Source organism: Branchiostoma lanceolatum, chromosome 4, assembly GCF_035083965.1.
Source record: "Branchiostoma lanceolatum isolate klBraLanc5 chromosome 4, klBraLanc5.hap2, whole genome shotgun sequence".
NCBI lineage: Eukaryota > Metazoa > Chordata > Leptocardii > Amphioxiformes > Branchiostomatidae > Branchiostoma > Branchiostoma lanceolatum.
The window spans coordinates 3,339,309-3,359,591 of record NC_089725.1 but is presented as its reverse complement, the minus strand read 5'-3'; the positions used below and the strand labels follow the sequence as shown (position 1 = coordinate 3,359,591).

The 20,283-nt window shown below is 39.3% G+C and overlaps 2 protein-coding genes across 7 annotated transcripts in view; both read left to right on the top strand.

Annotated features, from left to right (window-relative positions):
- LOC136432244 (transcriptional adapter 2-beta-like) overlaps positions 1–15,284 on the top strand; it is a 40,273-nt gene extending 24,989 nt beyond the window's left edge. For 2 of the 5 annotated variants that reach the window (XM_066423324.1, XM_066423325.1), the window contains exons 9-18: positions 94–149; positions 348–375; positions 645–724; positions 4,229–4,300; positions 5,269–5,333; positions 5,744–5,799; positions 6,590–6,624; positions 10,019–10,098; positions 12,080–12,142; positions 12,372–15,284. In XM_066423324.1, coding sequence (XP_066279421.1) covers positions 94–149; positions 348–375; positions 645–724; positions 4,229–4,300; positions 5,269–5,333; positions 5,744–5,799; positions 6,590–6,624; positions 10,019–10,098; positions 12,080–12,142; positions 12,372–12,494 — 658 coding nt within the window. In that variant the 3' untranslated portion in view covers positions 12,495–15,284. Of the gene's footprint in view, positions 1–93; positions 150–347; positions 376–644; positions 725–4,228; positions 4,301–5,268; positions 5,334–5,743; positions 5,800–6,589; positions 6,625–10,018; positions 10,099–12,079; positions 12,143–12,371 lie in introns of those variants that run through there. The other 3 variants (XM_066423327.1, XM_066423326.1, XR_010755485.1) reach the window with 3 other exon arrangements.
- Positions 15,285–17,930: 2,646 nt separating this feature from the next.
- Positions 17,931–20,283, top strand: part of LOC136432243 (acetyl-coenzyme A synthetase 2-like, mitochondrial) — a 36,448-nt gene continuing 34,095 nt past the window's right edge. Inside the window, exon 1 of one of the 2 annotated variants that reach the window (XM_066423323.1) lies at positions 17,931–18,378. In XM_066423323.1, the coding sequence (XP_066279420.1) occupies positions 18,051–18,378 (328 nt within the window). In that variant the 5' untranslated portion in view covers positions 17,931–18,050. The remainder of the gene's footprint in view (positions 18,379–20,283) is intronic. The other variant, XM_066423322.1, reaches the window with a different exon arrangement.

The following is a 20,283-nucleotide window of genomic DNA, read 5'->3' as shown; positions in this document are numbered from 1 at the left end:
TGTGTAACAACCCATGACCTCCTGTGGACACCACATGGTCATTGGTGTATCATGTAAGATATATCTAGCAACTTCTGTATTATTTGTCTTCAGAATAGCAAGAGAGTATGGGCTTGTCGGCATCTTCTTCAACAAACAAAAGCAGCAAGGTAAATTGATGCTTAAATTTTGAACTCAGTCCGTAATATCATTTTTTGTGTAACTTTTATATGTCATACGCCAAATGACAGCTACTCAAGCAACTGGATAAAATTTTGAAACAGTCAGACGTTTCAGACAGCTTTATATGTCATGATTGTGATTTTATGAAACTCTAATAGCATTGTTGTTTCTATTCCTCTTTCCAGCCAAGAGAAAATTGTCAAAAGACGAAAAGTAAGGCAAAGTTGCTGTACAGTTTCTGCCCAGTTTGGAGTTCTTGTATTTGTGTGTATCAGTATATGGCTTCGGAGAAGTATCAGTTTATGGCATTGCAAGATGTATGGATGATGTATTGAGTTATTCTTTCATCTTCTATTGTTTTAGCTCTGTAACACTAACAGTGTAAGTGATAGAATTGTATCAAAACATGCTCCCTACATGTATACTGGTATCGAAGACTACAGTATGCCAGGCCTTAATTTCTGTTTCTTGTCTTTTTTCAGGGAACTGCGGGATAAAATGAAAGTATTTTCCCAATTCCATGCCTCAGAGCAACACGAGCAGTTCTTCGAAAATCTTCAAAGTGGGTTTCATTCAATCTACGTTAAAGTTATGTATTGTAGAATCTGGTGGGCAAAAATCTAGAAATATTCAGAATTTGAAAAATCTACATTCAGATTCAAATTTGTAACTTATTAGTAACTTATTTCCAACATATTCCCATCATTTTGTCACATTTCCATCATCAATAAACGACGATAAACGCAAAATGCACAAAATCTGGCTTATTTGCATATTATCTAGCGGCCCCGTTTTATAATATGCAAATAAGCCAGCGTAGAACGTAATAACCGAATCGACCGTTGCGGTCGGAGTTCGAGCGTCACAGGAAAATCACAACAAGTGAACAAACTTCAGAACATGCGTTCGATCGCATGTTCGGTGGTTCGTCGGAATGTTGAACAAAATGGTGGACAAGTCAAGCGGCGGTGGGGATTGCGTACATAATTTTTTTTCAAGACGATCGCACGACACTACAAATTCGCATCAATACGTGATGAATGTTGCTGTGCAGTGTGATAAGGTAGATCCAACTAATGATGTAGAAAAGTAACCAAAACTAGAAAGGCAACATTTGTGGGAGCAAATGCAACATGTTTCGCCCATTTCCCTCCCCATGCAAAAAGCGACTGTGGCATAGAGACTAACGTTTGTTGTATGCCTGCAATGTTGGTATTTGAATGAATAATTGAATTGAAGACCAGTCAGGAATGGATCTCTCCCAATTTGAAACCCTATGCATGGATGGGCTCTTCCAGGCACCCATATTCATACTGGACCATTAAAAACCACCTTCACCAAAAAAACTGGACCTTTTTGATAATCACAACTCTCTATTTAATTGTTATTGTTAATGTTGTTGTCAACGTCCCAACACGGGATGTGTCCTAATAAGGTGGGAAACTTTGGACACTTTGCGTTCACTATTGGGCGCACTGGTGTCCAATATTCGTGACACAGGGGTAGAAAATTCGTGTAACGTTACATAGCGAGGAAATGTCAGGTTTCACCATAGTGCCCAAGCTTGCAAACTTGTGGAAATCTTTGTTTCCATGCAGTGTAAAAATAAGAAAAACACCGTGTGTGTCGAAAAATACCACCAGAAAAGTTTTGAACCTTCTCAATTGCAATTAACTTCATTAGGACACAACAATAACAACACAAGGATGGCAGCCAGGGAGTAATGAAGTTGTGCCTGTCTGCACCTGTCAGAGTACTAGTAGTGCCCCTAATTAAATTGTCTATTTCAACCAATCAGGTTGAGCTTGATAAATCCGTGTTACAACGCGCTCTCTCATTGGCTGACCGAATTAGTCCACCTGGCCAGATGAATAAAGATGTGACCTAAAGGTCAGGGACCCCATATGAGGAAAATAGCCGATGTTCTCCCTAAAATACCCTCTAAAATCGTATTTTGACGTGTTGCATGCCGAAAGTGCGAATGGGATTCTTTGAATATTTGTTCAATGTACCCCCATAGTAAATTTCAGGTCATTTGGATGTATTTCCAGAGCACAGGAGGTCAAAATGTACGTTTTTGGTCAGAAAAACCTCAATAAAATCACTTTCAAGGTCAATATCGAAAAAAGGAAAAAAGGCTCCCAGGGTATTTACCCACTCTACCTGTATACCAAATTTCAGCTCAGTTGGTCCAGGGACGACCGAGCTGAGTCGATTACAAGATTTGACAGGAGAAAGAAACCATATGAACACAATATGTTGCGCCCAACAGTATGTTGGGCTCAACATAATCAGTGAATTTTGTTTTATGTTCTGTTACAATACATCCCATTAACTCGTATTTGCTCAAATGTAGTCTTTTATTGTCATATTCTGCCAACAAAAAAGGCTGATAGTATTTCTAAGTAAAGGAGGCTAGGACATGTTTGGGATTACATTGATATTTTTCAATGGTGACATAAACGATAAAGCCAGCAGTTCTGTACTTCAGACTTTAGCCTCAGGCTTCAAACCGCTGCACATAAAAGAACCCAACACACTGAGTCACCTTGCACTACCAGTTATCGAAATATTATCATGTTTCGTCCTCAATTTTAGGCCGGCTGCTTTGCTATTAGAGTTTTGGCCTTGGTCTATGAGTGTCGTTATCTTCTTATTCATAGTGTTTTTATTATATTCTTTTTGCCTATATACTTTAGGTTTTTCACTTTGTTCCTTGCTGTTACTGTTATTACCATCCCTTTCTGTGTTCAGCCCTTTTCTGGGGCAATGTCATGATGGAAGAGTACAGCCAGAGATGCAGATAAATTAGACGTCAGGCATTTTTAATTTGGTTTTTGCATTGTTAGACAATCAGGTATGCTAGGGTAGGGTAGGTAGTAGTCCTAATTATCTCCATGAAAAAAGGCTTTTTCATGGAGATACTGTTTTGCGTGCATTTGGTGTTTGTGTGCATGTTTGTGTCACCGGATGCTTAAAGTCAGCATAACTGTAGAACATGTACATGGATTGTAATGATTGTTGGTAGGTGTTAGGAGAAGGAAGGTCAAGGTCGATTTTGGGCCCCCTGGTATGTGTCACTGGAACTGCAATGGCGTTTTTGTAAAAATCTTCTAAGGAGAATAACTGAAGAAAGGATCGACAGATTGTCATGTTATTTGGTACACAGGTAGGTTGGACAGAGATGTACACACTTAAGTGCAAATTATGCAAATGAGACTGAATTTGCATAAGTAAGGAGGAAAATCGCTTGCATGTGTGTCGCTGGATGTTTAAAGTCAGCATAACTGTAGAACGTGTAGATGGATTGTAATGATATTTGGCATGTGGGTATGTGCTGGAAGGAGAAAGGTCAAGGTCGATTTGGGGCCCCCTGGTATGTGTCACTGAAACTGCAATGGCCTATTTGTAAAAATGTTCTAAAGGAGAATAACTGAAGAAAGGAACAACAAATTTTCAAATTTGGTAAGCAGGTAGGTTGGACAGAGATGTACACACTGAAGTGCAAATCATGCAAAGTTAGTGTGTTTGCGTGTGTGTGCGTGTGTGTGTATGTTTGTGTCACCGTGTGTGTATTTTTGTGTCACCGGATGCGTAAAATCAGCATAACTATAGAACGTGTAGATGGATTGTAATGATATTTGGTATGTAGGTAGGTGATTTTGGGCCCACTGGTATGTGTCACTGGAACTGCAATGGCGTATTTGTCAAAATCTTTTAAGGAGAATAACTGAAGAAAGGAGCGACAGATTTTCATGTTATTTACTATGCAGGTAGCTTAGACAGAGATGTATACAATGAGCGGCAAATTATGCAAATTGGACTTAATTTGCATAAGTAATGAGGAAAATCTGTATTTGCAGTGTTGTCCATTGCATATTGTGGCAATACTAACAGATGTTAGTAGCTATTAATAGCGAAAGTGGGTCACATCTCCTGGGCCCCCGACAGGTGTGGGTCATACCATTTAGCGATATAGAATGGGGGGAACTGGTTTAATAAAAAACAAAGTTGCATGGAGATTTTGGGTCCTAAGACTCTTGTTTTCATTTGTTCCATTTCTCAGAGGAGAAACAGATGAGGAGTAGGATAAAGGAGCTGATGAGGTATCGGAGGAACGGCATCACAAAACTGGAAGGTTCGTTTGCTCTTTTCAATCAAAGTATTTCCTTAGGGCACACATTTGGTTGGTCTCAAATTTTGAAAAAAAAATGATAATGCTGTACTAGAAATTCAACTTGAAAACAAAGTCTGAGTCTAGGTGGAAGTCTTTGTTTTTTGGTACACACTTAAAAGTAGCTGTGCTCAAGTCGGACAAGTAACACTTCAACTTGAGCTTTTTATAGAACGTAAACAAACCGGGGTGTGGCAGCATGTGCGTTTTGAACATGCGAAAATTGGGGTGTTTGAGGACAGAATGCTGTTCAATTCGGAGTGACGCATAATGGCACTGACAAGGACATGTTCGAAGATTTTGGCGGAACACTGGTGAGGGAGATAGGGCGATAATTAGACTAGACGTTTGTGTAAATCTTGCTTGAAATAATCGTGTTACACATCTCTGGTGGGCAGTAACCTGTTGGGGCAGGCCACAGGAACAATCATTAGATATTCTAAAAGAATGCCATATTTGTGTCACATGCTGCCAATGTTCAATCAAAGGGATGATTACATAGTAATATTTCATTTTCCAGTGCAGCTTTCAATACAAAATCTTGTTTGATGGCTCGATGCCATTGTTTGTGCGGTAGTGAGCGGGACTTTTTGGTAGCACGTATTGCATGAATCTATTGTAAATTTGCAAAGTTTCTGATGCAAAATACAACAAAAGCACTCAGCAAGCTGCAAAGATTTATTTTTTAACACACCTTCACCTGAAAAAATTCTACAAGTGGCCATATCAACTAACTTACGATCTACTGAAATGTTGGACGGGGTGTGTAGGCCTTGCACGTTTCAGCTCCCTTGGTACTCTTCAAACTGACCACCTGTCCAAAACAACTACTTTTCCACAGTCCCCTTGGTGGTTTTCTTGGGCAGTGTACAATATATAATTGTAAATGATGCTGTAGTAATTTTCAACATTGTCCTTTTTCTGTCCATCAGAATGTTCAGAATATGAAGCTGCCAGGTATAAAAGAGAAAAGAGGAAAGAGAACAAGAAGAAAATGGTGAGCCTCGTCTAATTGACACTTTTGTCTACCCCGAGACCAAATTAAAAGCAGCAGAAAAGTTGTTGAAAGACAGCATATCCATGTTATGGTGGACGTTATCTGCAGCATAGTCAAGAATAGTGTCTTTTGTCAGTGACTTAACCAGAATCTGGAGTTCAACAGGTATTTAAACGACACTCTGAATTGATATGTAAATGAGGTGAAGACGATTCTAAGATAGTTCAAATGAAGGTAAAGTCAAGACAAAGTTGTATGCCATTAGCTGCTGTTGTTTGAGTGCAGGAGATAATGTTTTCTCATGGTTGTGGCAGAGCAGGAATCTCCAGTGCTGGAGAGTTCGATACGAAGGTCTCCCTTGCTGTTGAGGGTATACATGTACTTACTAAACTATCTGTACATCCTCACAGGCTTCTCCAGCTGCATCTAAGAAAGGTGGAGCCCTAGCAGGTGGGAAGAAGCCAGAGTAAGTCTCACTCTGGGAACTTATGAACATTTAGGGTGTCTAATGAGACCCAGATGGTGCTGGCTTATGATTTGTTAATCTGATTGGCTGATGGACATTGACTGGCAATGATTATACTATGGTGGTGAATATAAAAGTATTTATGACACGAATATACAATATGTTCTTAACAGCTTCAATAATGATAGTATTATCAGCAGAGACATTCGCACCAATTATACACCCTTATGATAATGAATTTCAAAACATCCAATATTATATTTCCATCTCTTGATTCCTGCCAACCGCTAGTTGAAATAACATTCAGTTTTACTAAAATTGATGACATGACATTGAACGCTGCAGCCGGTTTCTGTACAATAATATCAGAAGGGTGATGATCTAGTGCAAATGTCTTTGTTCAATGATAAATCTATTATTATTGTTATCAAAAATGTTGTACTTTGGTGTAATTGGTGTCATTAACACTTGAATGATTTGTTTGAATTCATGGTTGATTTACTGATGGTTTAATCACCACAGCTTAAGATTGAGATGCATTTCATTGGATGCTGTATCATAGGCAGTGTTAATAACAATATGATCCTTTTACAAGAATGCAGGAATGAAGTCATTCATGTTTTTTTTAATCATCATTTATACCACCATATGGCCCAATCCGGGGCAAACTAGGGGGTGTTGAGGTCCCAGGCTAAGGCAGGTAGGATCACATGATGAAATAACCAGTTAAGCATGTCTTGATTACTGTGAATTTCACTATGGGTTCCCCTTTGCTTCTGTTGCTTTACAGGGAGAAAGAAGGAAAGAAATCAGCTGATGAGAAGGGTAAGGAACTTGTTACTTTTCAGCCCAAGTATTATGCTAAACATAAGTCACAGCTGTAATCTGGCTTCTCAGGAACATTGTACACTCTGAGACTGGAATTGATGATTTGTTGGGAAGTAATTAAAGCTACACTACCAGAAATTGCTTTTCTTATTTTTCTTGTTTTTCCTTCTACAATTTTTTTTTTCCTGTCAGCAAGAATATTATTCTGTATACAAGAATCCCCGTTTTAAGCACAAACTAGAATTGCATCTAAGAATTTTTTTCTTGAACTTTCTTAAAGGCACCCAGAGCAATTTATGTGGTTTCAAACTCAAATTAAAAAACTCCAATTTTTTAGCCATTGCCACATAGTAAGTTTCAATAACACTATACCATTACATATCGACATTCAAGTAGCAAAGATGCGATGTCGTTGTGTGTTGAGCACTGATAGAAAATTCAAGCGCTGCAGTGCCGCAATTTTTTTTCAAATTTTCCGACTTCTTGGAACGTGATGTCCCGTCGCCGGAACTTGCAGAGAACTGACCGTTCCAGTCGAACACCAGAATAACGCACAAGTACATGAGAGACGGACTTGGTAGAAGTTGTCAAAGTGTTACATAAGCTCCGTCCCCTTGAGTGCCCGAGATGTTTTCTTTTTCATTTCGCACTTTTTTTTTCCTGGGTATTCATGTAGCCAATGCAGTCTAATCTGTCCCAGATATACATACCCTGCTTGTCATTTCTGTCCCACTAGCGCTGTTTTTGACGGAGGTGTTCCAAATAGAACAGGGGGTTCTAGATGGTGTTCGACGGGAATGGTCCATTTCCGACGAAAAAAACGTTTTGAGTTCTGTTTCAGTCTAATTACGCGAGGCGCGTGACACTAGAGGGATCACTGTGTTGCATATTTTCGCTAGGTTTTCGAGCGCTTTTAACATGAAATTAGCACAAAAATGTGGTTTACAGTCACTGTGGCATTAGATGGCAATTCCATAAAGATTACTAGAATATGTCCAATTTTCAAGCCACATAAACTGCTCTGGGTGCCTTTAAACCAAGAAATCATTCTAGTAGAATCAAATTTTCAAGAAAAAATATCTTAAGGAAAGAATATCACATTTAACCAAACAAAAAACAAATCTTATTATTATTAAGACTGAGAAAGAGAATTTTTCTTACTTTTTCTAGAAATTTCTTATTGGAGAACGTCATGCTAGAAATATTTTCTTAACTTCAGAAAAAAAAGAATTTAATTCTTTGTGTAAGAATTGACATACAAAGACTTTAGCAGAAGGTTTCTTGATTTTCTTGTATAAGAAAATCGTTCTCAACATAAGAAAACAAGAAAAATAGGAATAAATAAGAAAAAAAGATTAGATTCTATAGAATGATAAGGCACAACAATTACTGTGGAGTTTACACTATTTCAAGGTCCCAGTTTTTGCTGTTACTTCACACCTGCAAACAGGCACCAGTATTTTCATTGTGTTGCTGCTATTGCTTCAAACGTGATCCCCAAAATACACGTATACATGTATTCACTATCTTGCAAAATTTAGGCACTACAAATGTTGAATTAATGGAGGATGAAGATTGAAATAGTGATCTACAATGTAACATGCACTACCATAATACCGCCACGTTTACTGCAATTTCTAAAGTGATACTAATTTAGCAAAGAAGCAACTCATTATTTTTTCCTGGTTACATGTCGATGTTATAGCTTACGGTTGCCACTTATGCTGTGTATGTTTTTTTTGTCTCTCTTGATCTCCGAAAAACGAAATATGGCTATCGTAAGATAGTGCGGAAATGCACCGAGAAGGGGTGTGCGCACAGAAGGGGGTTCCATAATAGTAAAAAGGAAAAAAAACTCGGCAATTATCTCCCCATTTTTCACCATTATACATCAGCTGTTGTTCCTTTCTTTCGGAGTAGTGCGTGCCCTAAATATACAACAATGTCTGGGGATAAAGAAAATCACACGAAAACAGATGTTAACTGTTGCGAATTTTGATTTACTGTAGCCCGTCACAGCTGCTATCACGTAAAACTTACGTCTGGCGTTCTACTATGGTTCAGTTCACATAATGGCGGCTTCGTTTTTAGTGCAACAGTGGTATTAATTGTTGGTCTTATTCAAAAAATGATCGTCAAGATCCCAACTAGTCCGGCGTGCCCACCACCCCTCGATATCTTGAGGGTTAATGCTGACACGGCTGTGTACTATGCCGCTGGTCATGAATCAGGAGCAGCTCTCTCGTGAGGACCGGCGGCCGCAATGTTCGATCCAGTTATGGAAGAATTCCAAGTGTGCAATACAAATAAAGACATTTTCTTTGGCTATTTATCACAGAAGATTTATTCGTTCCTGAGTAAATCTTTATTACTAATTTTCGTCTCCCATGCAAATACAAATGGTATCGACTGGGGGTCCCCAGTTTCAGGGGAGGGGTGCAAATTGTTAGAACCTCGGTTTGGGACCAAACAATAGAAGGGTTCATAATCCTACTATAGACTGTTGTTCCTTGGTGCAAAATTCATTTATAGATATTATGCATATTGTGTGATGCATGTAGATGCAAAACATTTCTCAGTGCTTTGTAGAAATTACACCCGCCCCTTCAAAGTATTGGTGTCGCCGAAATTTTTGCGGGAATTTTCCTGTTACGCAATACGGGGGAGGAGCCAGTCTCGGGCGAAAACAATGAAAATGGCAACGTTCTATTTTGCGCCAGGTCAACCGCAGTTACGGTGATTAAACAACCGTTCTTGACGATAGATCACACTTTGACACGAGTTGAAGGCCAGTAAAAGAAACTTTATTCTGATGTTGTTTAAATAATCGTCTTGAGCTGGAAGCACGTGCGATTATTATATGCAAATCCAGCGAACAACGTGTGATGGCATGATGATATGTTCTTCCCACGACGCGCTCGCCTGTCATGATAAGGGATCGAAAACATTTGACCTCGTCGTCTTCGAATGCCTCGTTATTGAGGCCTTTCTTAGAGTGTATTAAACACCATGATGTCTGAACTGTGCATACCTCGGAAATCACTGTTGCTGCACGAGTAGATCTCTTAAAATTCATCGCTTTTTAGATTTGGCGGTATTATGATTAGTGGCGGTATTATGGTAATGAATGTTAACTGAAGTCAGCAGTTTTGGTATCCAGTACCCTCGAATGTTGTCTTAAGGTAGTTTTTCCTGCCTAGTATTAAAAGCTCTATATTGTAGGTTGTAAAGGTGGTACTGGTATCTTCAATTGTGAGATGACATTCTAATCAAGATCACACAAGCTATAAATCTCCATCTTATATTCATCTATAGCACCATAGGGAGAAACCCTTCAGTGCCATTCTGTGGTGTGAAACTGTACAGATTTACTAATTTGCCTTTTGCACAGACAGTGGCTCAGACAGTGAGAAGTACCAGGGCATCAAGTCGGCGCCCTGCTTTAACCTACTTTCTGAGAGGGAAAAGACGGTAAGTATTTCTTTTCACAATGAAATGACCTTGAAAAATAGGAGGTAACAACTTGGAATCGAAAGGTTTTTCGTTTCAAATTGCTAGAGGGCACTTAAAAACTACTTGGTGAGAATGAGTACTAGCTTCTGTTAGGGACATCCTCTTGGATGGGATGTAATTTGTAAAGCTGGAGTTTGACGAAAGTCACACTTAAAAGCATGTTTAAGATCCCACAGCACTGATTAAAAAAGAGTATGGGTCCATCCAAGTGTGAGTGGATCAGACATTACAAGACGGTCTTATGCAGCTTGTGCATAGTGTACAAAACTAATTTACGGGTTATGCAAAACAAAGAAACAAATTAAAGGAGTGTGACCTTGAAGTGGTACACATGTACTCAACAGCAGAGGCAGGTGTTATTTTCTGAAACACCACATGTATATATGAATAATACAATTCAACCAAATTTGTAACATTTCATCACAGAGTAACAAGGAAATGTACCATTTATGATATAAATGGTGTGTCATCGTGTTGGCATGACAGTTACTCAGGGTGTTTGTCCTAGAGCCAGAGGTCCCGGGTTTGAGTCCCCTGACATGGTAAAGATGTCGTGCTGTTGGAAAAGGCACTTGTTGTGTCCTTGGAAAAGGCACTTAACACTACTTTCTTTACTTCACTCTGGTGGAGATGAGTTCCTAACTTCGGTTAGAACCTACCACACTTATCAAAAGATTAGAGGTCCTTCCTGGTGTTAGTGGATCAAATAAATCTGTTCAGATATGCATCATGTACTCTTAAATACAAACCTGGTGTGTTATGCGATGAGGCAGTTTACCGGGTATGCAATACAAGCAAATGGTGTAAGTCAATTTTTGACCCAGAGCAAGTGAAAAGTGAATTACATGTAGCTATAGCTACCGCGGTTGAGAAGCAAGTACATGTACCAAGAAACACAGTGCAAAGTGCTTTTTAAAATCAACGGTACCCAAGATTTCTTAACATCACCTCAGTTGAAATTTGCCCAATGATTGTTTGCAATATTCATGTAGAATGTTGTAATTTTTTTTAAGGTACTCAAGGGTTATCAGAATATTGCTTGTCCAAATTCAATGTTAAATTGCCAATACAATGATTTTTTTGGATTCAGAGATTTGGAGAATATTGTCAGCAGAGCTTCTTCTGTTGATTCCCTCCTTTAAAGGGCATAAGACACCAAACTACAACATTTTCTTATTATCTGAAATAGGAATAGCACCATCGAAGGAATATAAACGTTTAAAACAAATGCACACCTATCTGATGTTATCTAACATTGAACCATCAGAAACCATACTTCCATGGATCCAGCTCTTTATTCTTATCTGATCAGGTGATTGCATTAATCAGTGACTAATGCCTGCTCATGACGTCACAATGAACACGGCACCTGGTTCGGAAACTTACACAACGGCTTTCGAAAAACATATAATGAGCAAACAGTGCTTAATTATCGTGATAACATTTGATTAAAGGACATACCAATATCTATTTCGTTTTCTTGTAAAAATAGCGTTCTTTCCGAGCCGTTGTGCAAAGTTCCAAATCGGCTGCCATGTTCGTTGTGACGTCATGAGCAGGTAAGTCACTGATTAATGTAATTACCTGGTGGGAAGAATCAAAAGCTGGAGGTATGATGTTTTCATGGTTCGATGTTCAATAACATTCGAAGTGTGAATATGTTGTGAAGATTTCTATGTTATTAAACAATTGTATTAAGTTTTATGTAATTTCCGGAAATTCTTAATGTTGATGTCATTGGTGTCTTATGCCCTTTAAAGAATTCAGGTATATGTACAGTGCTTCAGGTACTAGCCCAGACATGTATATTGTCTGACCTTTCTGTAAGTCTTGTATAACATTAACAGCAATGAATTGTTGTTAAACATGATGAAATGCTGCTGTAGCTTAGGGAGTCTATATTAATCCACATGATTGTATTCCTTCTTGCCTTCCCCAGCTGTGTAGTTCAATGGGCATGAATCCAGCCAAATATATGACCGTCAAGACCATCATAATAAAGGTGAGCAGCAGCCTGCATTCAAATTCTTTGGCCAGAAATATTTACTCCTTACTGGCTTATTTTCTTTGAAATGTTCAAAATAGCGATTTCAGGTTCGAAAAATAGATGAGCTATCATCATAGGTGGATTATTTCATCACTGTCTTCTTCTACATGTTAACAGCTAACATGAAGTGCAATATCACTCAACATCAGGTCAATGGGCCTTAATGTAGTCTGTTGTTTCTCAGGACCATGTACAGCGTCGCCAAGGCATACCCACCAAAACTCGTTACCCGCAAAACCTGGACAAGCTGCACCGCAAGCGAATCATCAGCTTCCTGGCAGACAGTGGCTGGATCACTGTGGGGTAGTAAGGTGTGAGGAAGGTCATGCTCATGAAGCTGAAAGGGTTCTGTCTACATGTAGTGATGGTAGAAAAGATAGACTTCTGTACTACATTGTGCAATGTTCTCATACATGCTATACTTACACATGTAGTTATGCATACTATACAAAATACATGTATATAAAAAAATGTTTCAAAGGACAAATGTCTTACTACCATTACTTACAAGGGTGGTATTTGTGTCCTTCAGCGTGGGTGTGTACATTCATTTTAGTAGCCTCATCAATTAAAATCTGTGAAAGATGAATCTGAAGATAAAATTATAATGTTTTTTTTAACACAACCAGCCTTTTTTTACCTGGCAATGTTTGGGCAACTTTTCAGCTGCCATCTTCAGTGCATAATGGACTTGTACTTCTTGCCACAAGGTGGCATTGTGGCAAGAATCTGGTGCCAACTGTGAACTCATTTATTCATATGAAGACAAATATTACCTAATTTTTATTGCCTGCCATGAAATGATTTTCACTTATGATCATCAGTGTATGTCATTGTGACAGGACAGTAGGTATACTCAAGTGCCTCTTGTTGTGATAGCTACATTTTGTACGATACTCAACACTGCACACTGCTCTGTCATCCAGGCAGTTCTGGATACTTGGTCTACAAAAACAGATTCCCCAGGGATACATTTTGTATTTCTAAGCCAGAAAGGCAGGTGAAGTTATCTGTTGTAAAGAGATGTGTACTGTACTATTGGAAGTGCTGATGACAAAGATAACTTAAAGGTTTCACTACTCTGTAGGCAGTTTAGGTTAGAATGCTCCCTGACTGTTAAATGTATTGCCTTGTTACATCTCTATGAGAAAAAGGCTCAGTGACAAAGGATAAGTGATTTTTGATGCCATTGGTACTGCCATGAAAGTCCTGTCAAAAACTTTGTTGCCATGATGCCATCACCAGTTACTATCCATTGTTTGAAACTTTACGACAGTTAAATGTTGCTGTCAGTCTTTGTACATGCTTAGTGCTATTTCATGTACAGTTTTTATGCGATCACTGTCAGAAGAGTTGTGAGGTTGATCTCACAGCTGCAACAGTGATGCAAATGCTTTTGGATCTATTCAAAACAAAGTGATTTATTTCTTAACATGTAGCGAAGGCAATTTCCTTCTGTTAAGATGATTTTTAAAAACATGATTTTCAGCAAAATGCCATGTTCAGATTGAGATGTCCTGCCAAGGTATTTGAAACTGCACTGTTAAGAGGTTTACATGATGCTATCCTGATACTAATTCTTGCTAAGTGCAAATTTCAGCAATCTTATATGTAACTCTTTGAGTACCTAGATACATACAATGCCTTCGAAAGTGCTTCATTATGCATGTGCATTTTGCTTGTTCGTGTGGTAGTGCGTTGAAAATGTCTTGTTACTGACAACCTTCTAGAAACGTCAGAAGGAAGTCATTGTAAGCATTCCTCCTACCATTAATGTCTTTCTGGAATATGTGAGTCTGGCAGATTAATTCAAAATTTGTGGAATGTTGTCATGGTTGATGGGGAGATTGTGTGTGATAGAAATCGTAAGTTATTTAGTGATACTCAGGATGGAATTTTACATGTTCTGAATTTTAAATATCAAATGGGTTGAAAAGTTGACTGCCATGCATCTTATAAAGAAGATATTCTTATTTATTTCAATTGTAATGATTTAATGTAATTAATGATATGCTTACTAGTTAGTGTGAACTGGCTCCGATCTTACTAGTACCTTGTACATGTGTGTAGGAAGCTGTTCATTACAACATAGAATATGTGCTGTTGTCAGTCCAGTAAAGTTTGCTTACTCCTGCAATGAATATGAAAGATTGCTGCCCATTCTAAAACCTTTCAGGTAATTAAGAGCCATTTTGTACACTGGTAACACAATGTTTGACTTCTGAAGACTTAATTTGCATTGATCATATAGTAAATAGTCCAGTTGAGTTAGGTCAACACAAAGTTATCAGTTACACCGTGCACAAGTTACCTCTTGCAACTGATCAACCAGTATTTGATGTGCTTAACTGTATGGCAAATACTTGAAACGTCTGGACCTCGAATGTCAATAACAAAGAGGACAAGGCATGCAGGCTGTTTGCCCAGCTAAATGTGGACAAATTAGAAACATATTGACTTTCTATGCTGTCGAGTTTGAGCCAATGCCACACCATCTCATTTACTTGCTCGTTGGAAATTACCAAATAACAATTAGAGTGATTAAAGGACAAGACGAAAATAGTAGGCTGCAAGGAAAACTTAATTAAAGACCAATATGACACAAAAATATAACATTGTTTGGTTATGTTTAACAAGAATGGTTAGGGTTATGTTTAACAAGAATGGTTGTATTATTCATTTACATGTAATATGCATTTATGCCAAATAGACACCGCTCCTGTAATTTGACTTCTCTCAAAACATAATTAGATTATAGCCTGTGTCTTCCTTTATGCTTCCGTAATCATTGTTGTTGAATATAATCAGGGATGTTGTATTTTGGGATCAGTTGGTCTTTAAGTCTTCTGGCCCCAAGGCATATGCTTTGTATTATATAAATTATTGGTATAATTTGAGAATTTGATTTTAGCTAACGTTGTCTTTTTTAATATGCCATTTGTGTATAACAAATGTGAACGTTAGAATGGCATGGTATAATTTGGCAATATCATTTGAAACAATGTAATTGGCTTTGTCTAATCTTGTCTTTTTGGGGGGGGGGTACTTAAACTTTTTTATGTTTCATATTTTTATACATAAAGCTTCACGAAAAATATAGTTATTTCTGCATTGATGCTTTGGCCAATGCTTTACATGTTAATCCAAATCAAAGGCAATACTAGTACTTTTATGGCACATAAGACATCTGCACATCTTATGTGCAGTGATTTCTTCAACGTCAGTTCCTGGATCAAAGACCAAGAATCATAAGGCCCACAGAAAGATCAAAGAGGCAGTCCACATCCAGTTGGAACACACTGTGATGAACCGTACCGAAGGTTGGGAGCTGCCCAAGTCCTACTTACCCCTGCTCCACAAGGAGGCGGGGGAGGCAGGAAAATCTACACAAGTCTCGACCTAATCTCGTGTTCTCGTGAGAACTAGGTCACTCCGTGATCAAGATGTACAGTAGTCGGTAGACATAAAAAATTTGGAGGTACGTGTCTTGTTACCTTACAAGCTACTGATTGAAAAATATCCTAGTAACTTGGATCAAAAAGAAAGTAATACTGACTGATCAACATAAAAACAGAATATGAAAGGAATACTTGGTACCTTGGTACCTTGGGGGTTGAAATGTCTGCTGATGAAAGGATTGAGACTGAGATGATAATTGAAACAAGAGAGGCAATAAAACGTATTGCCATGGCGACGATTGAGTGGCTATATGTAAGTGGTGTTTATGATTGACTTGACAATTAACAGTTTTAAACATTGCATTGGTTTGATACATTGCAACCAAGGTGCTAGGCCACATGGTTGAAATGTGTCTACATATTGTTGGACAGCCAAGAGACATTTAACATTTTGATTTTGCCACTGATCTATTGATGAATCAAAGTCCTTGATTCATACCATACAGTCCATCAGGTTATTGGCCTGGAGTTCCATTCTGCACATTCTGAGAAAATGCTCTTGGAGAGAGACAGCATTAGTGGTTTGTCCCGAATAGTAACACATCGGTGACAGTAATGCATCACTACAGGACATAGAATATCAGAGCTCTCTGGACACTTAAAGTTTATTCAAATTTCAAAATTTGTAGACTAGAAGGATCTCCCGGTGGATATCCTGAATTGTTCTGACATCACAATTGATGGCTCTGTTGGTAATTACATACAAAAGACAGGTCACAGTCAGATTTGATCTAAAAATGTCCTTGAATTATAAGATAATTGCAAGCTTGTGTGGCATTTAAGAAGAAACGTTGGACAGAAATGACGTATTGCAATACCTACCAGTTAATAGGCACAACTATACATGTTAGGACGATTTAAAGATTACTACATTTTAAAAACGATGGTTATTACCACATTACATGTTAAAAAGTTCACGTAAGAGACTGGTTTTACAGCTTTGTGGCATGAAACAGAAACAAATTCTTCAGACGTTTGGTCCTACAAGTAGGTAGAGTTCTATGGTTATAGTTTCTGAGAGTTCTGCCGGTTTGTTGTTGCCGATTGCTTGTCATGTAGTGCAAGGGATGGTCTTCAGAGTGCATCTGTTGAAAGAGTGTTAAGGCTGCTTCGTCATGTCTAGACTTGTCAGACCCTTCTTGCGTTATTCTCTTTCAAGTTTGAGACAGAATCAGCTCCTACAGTTCCAACAAAAGCCGCTAGGTGGTTCAAATCTACAGGACCCATTTTCCCAATAAAGAGCTTCTTCTTAATGCCCACAGTCAATTTGCTCGCTGACTATTATGGCATATGATGTTTCGAGAGCGCAGCTGGCTTGAATGACTGGTTGTGTTTTGAACCCCGCTAAACATCCTTATTCGTATCTATCAAGTAAAGTCATCAGTCCATGATCCAAAACTCATAGTCCAGATTTCGTGCCATGGTCAGTCAACATGGTCCATCAACATGGTCGGGCAACATAAAGAGTTATCTGTGGGTGGCAGAGGCACATGACACGCTTGACATCTTCGTGTCATGTGTGTCTGCCTCATCCACCCCACTGGATAGGCCGTTCCAGTCCCTGATTGTTTTGGGTAGGTAGGAACCCGCTCTGTATTGGGTTCTGGTGTTAATAAGCTGAAACTGCTTGTTGTGGGTACGGCGTGGACGTGGTGGCAGTGTAACCATTTTACTCTTAATGATAGGGCATCTCATCATGTTATGTTGGATCTTGTACAGGGCTATTAAGCGTGCTGACCTACGTTCCTCCAACGATTTCCACCCTAGTGAACTCAACATACTACTCACACTAGATGTGTTGTGGTAGCGGCCGAGTACGTATCTACCACTGAAAAAGTATGACCATAGCATGTTCAGAACATGAGCTTTTAAAAGTGAAAGTTCCCCTGCTGTACCATAGAGTGTTGATAGGAGGCCCAAAATCTAATCATTTGAAGGTCTCGCTAAGACCTACCCACCTACCAAATATGAAGACAATCCATGTAGGCATTCTTGAGTTATTCTCCCATGGACCTTCACATTCCTGTGCAATTTCTAGAATTGTTGCAAACTGCACACAATATAAAAATATATATAACGTTACCATTAGCCTCGCCTCTGAGGCGTCGACAAAAAAGTGGCGAATTTGGGGCCCCCTGAGGTTCTTGGTTATAGGCTTTGCTATCACCATGATCATACACTGACATAATGGCACACAAAATGGCGGCGCCCATAGACCACGTGATCAAAATCCAACGAAAGCAATATAGGTCTCGCGATACGCAAACCTGTAACAAGCTGATGCCGTTACATCTGCTTAGAGCAAGATGCGTCCCAGCTAAAGTCCCTGGGCGCTTTACCCCAACGAGGGGGGTGTTGCCCAGTACCCAATCAAGATAAAGAAGAAGATAAAGTCACGTGAAAACATGGCGGCAGCGCTACTGAAAGTATTGGACCGGGGTACCAGTGTGTTCCCAGCGGTCAGGTTTAGGAAGGCTGCGGCACGATGTCTCTCCTCCACGGTAGTCAGGAGGTCTGTGGAGACCACGACTCCAATGCCGGAGGCAGGCGGCTTCCCTGGCGTCCGCACCCACCAGGATCTGTACGACTTCTCGCTCAGGGAGCCCGACACTTTCTGGGGAACTCTTGCCGCGTCTCGGCTACAGTGGATGAAGTCCTTCGACCGCGTGAGTGACTGTGATATGTCAGAAGGGAAGATAAAATGGTTTCTTGGAGGCCAGCTCAACGTCTCAGGTGAGAACCGCAACAACAGTTCAGCTAGCATGTAAGTTGTAACTGTTAAGAGGGCTAGCAATTCCGACATAACGCTTGGAACCATTAATTCGACACCTTTACGCCAACGCACCATTGTATGATAAATCAACAAGCGGACTTAAGAGTATTTCGGTAATCATTGACTGTATCGTGTACGTTGTTTTTGCCGCAATTGCTACATGTGTGTCACTCTTTCAAATCATTGACATATCTCGGAAAAATTACGTCTTCAACATCGGACCCGATATGACGGCGCCTTGCGTAATCTGTTCCAAACGAACCATTAATCCGACAGTATAAAACAATGTCGCTGTTTACCGATAATTTTAATAGTCAGTACAACGGTTATTTCCCAATTTCTCTGTCAACCAACGGCCACTTACACTAGTTACTATAGGCGCCACATGTCACAGTCGGTACGCCGCCGATGCACTCATGATACTGCGGTCAAAATAAATAGTCCTGAAAAACATCGTCCTGCGGCAGGTCCGTTCTTATGTTCCATTGCACTGCCGTGGCTATTATAAACCTTGAGATCTAATACTTGAGCCTGCTACAGCTATCGAAATGCGAGTAACTAACGTTTGCTTGCACTTCTGCCCGGTAAACAGAAATTCATGCCAGGCGGAAACGGAAACTATCCTAACACAGGTCATCGGCCTGTACCAAGCGAACATCACTGCGGTAGAGGGGAGTAAGACTCTCTTGTGTCGCTATCGTCTTAGCCGCTGTGGGAATATATGTTCCGGAAATATAAAAATGACAAGAGTCTTTAATAAAGAATGCAAAAGCTTTACTTTTACATTAATTGCTGCCAAAATTCATTTATTTAATAGTATAACATTGTCATTGGCATGCTAAACCCGTAGTGAGACGGTTGGTATGGTCTTCAAGACCTGTTTGCACTAGCTTACACGTGGCTCCGGACTTTTACATTTGAAAATAGGGGAAAATAGAAAGAGTAGTTAAGTTGTTGACGTCGGTTACTATTTCCAATTGCTGATGATGTATAAACACTTGTTGGACATGCCTATTTAATAATCCAAGACAGGAAAGGGGAAAAATGAATAAATAGATAAATATAAATGACTGCGTCGTCTGCTATTCCTCACGTGATCACCCGTATGATTCTGGGAATATTCAAAATGGCGGTTTCCGACGGCGCGCGTTCGCAAAGCCTCTGGATAATTCGCGCTTTGTTTGGATCAAGGACAAAACTAAACTTATTTGCTGTTATTGACGGACATATTGTTTATTCCTCTTTTGATCAATACAAGTATAGATATGTAATGTGATGATATGAAGAAGAAAATGTCGACATTGTGACGGTGTGTGACCGCTGCTCCCTCTCCCATGAGATACATAACGTTAAAACCAACGGTTAGTAAATTGACGACCTCGTCATTGCAAAGTTTGATCTTCATGAACTTACGACTGTACCTTTTTGACGTCAGTTCTTAACTCGTATTGGAATGCAATTAACAGTTTTTGCATCAACCTGCTGAATCTTAATTGGCAAGCCAATACTTAAAAGTGTCGAATTAAAAGGGTGTCGAATTAATGGTTCCTAGCGTACTACTAAATAAATAAAAGATTTCTTTGGCGGTTTCCCTAAAAACTAAAAGACGCATTACCACGCTAAACGTCACTGTTTTCAACTATTAGGTGGTTAGATGTGTTCCAAATATATATAAACCAAACATTTTGAAGTTTACGGTCTCGTATATGGAATTTGCCACCGGTAGCCACTAAAGATGGCGGTCTCACTGAGGTCACTGACCTGCCTGTAGCACTGGTAACATAAAGTGACCAGTGTACGTGCAGGACCAATTTACGGTCAGTTATTGGCATGTGCAAACTTCGAGGCAAGGAGGTTAAAATAAC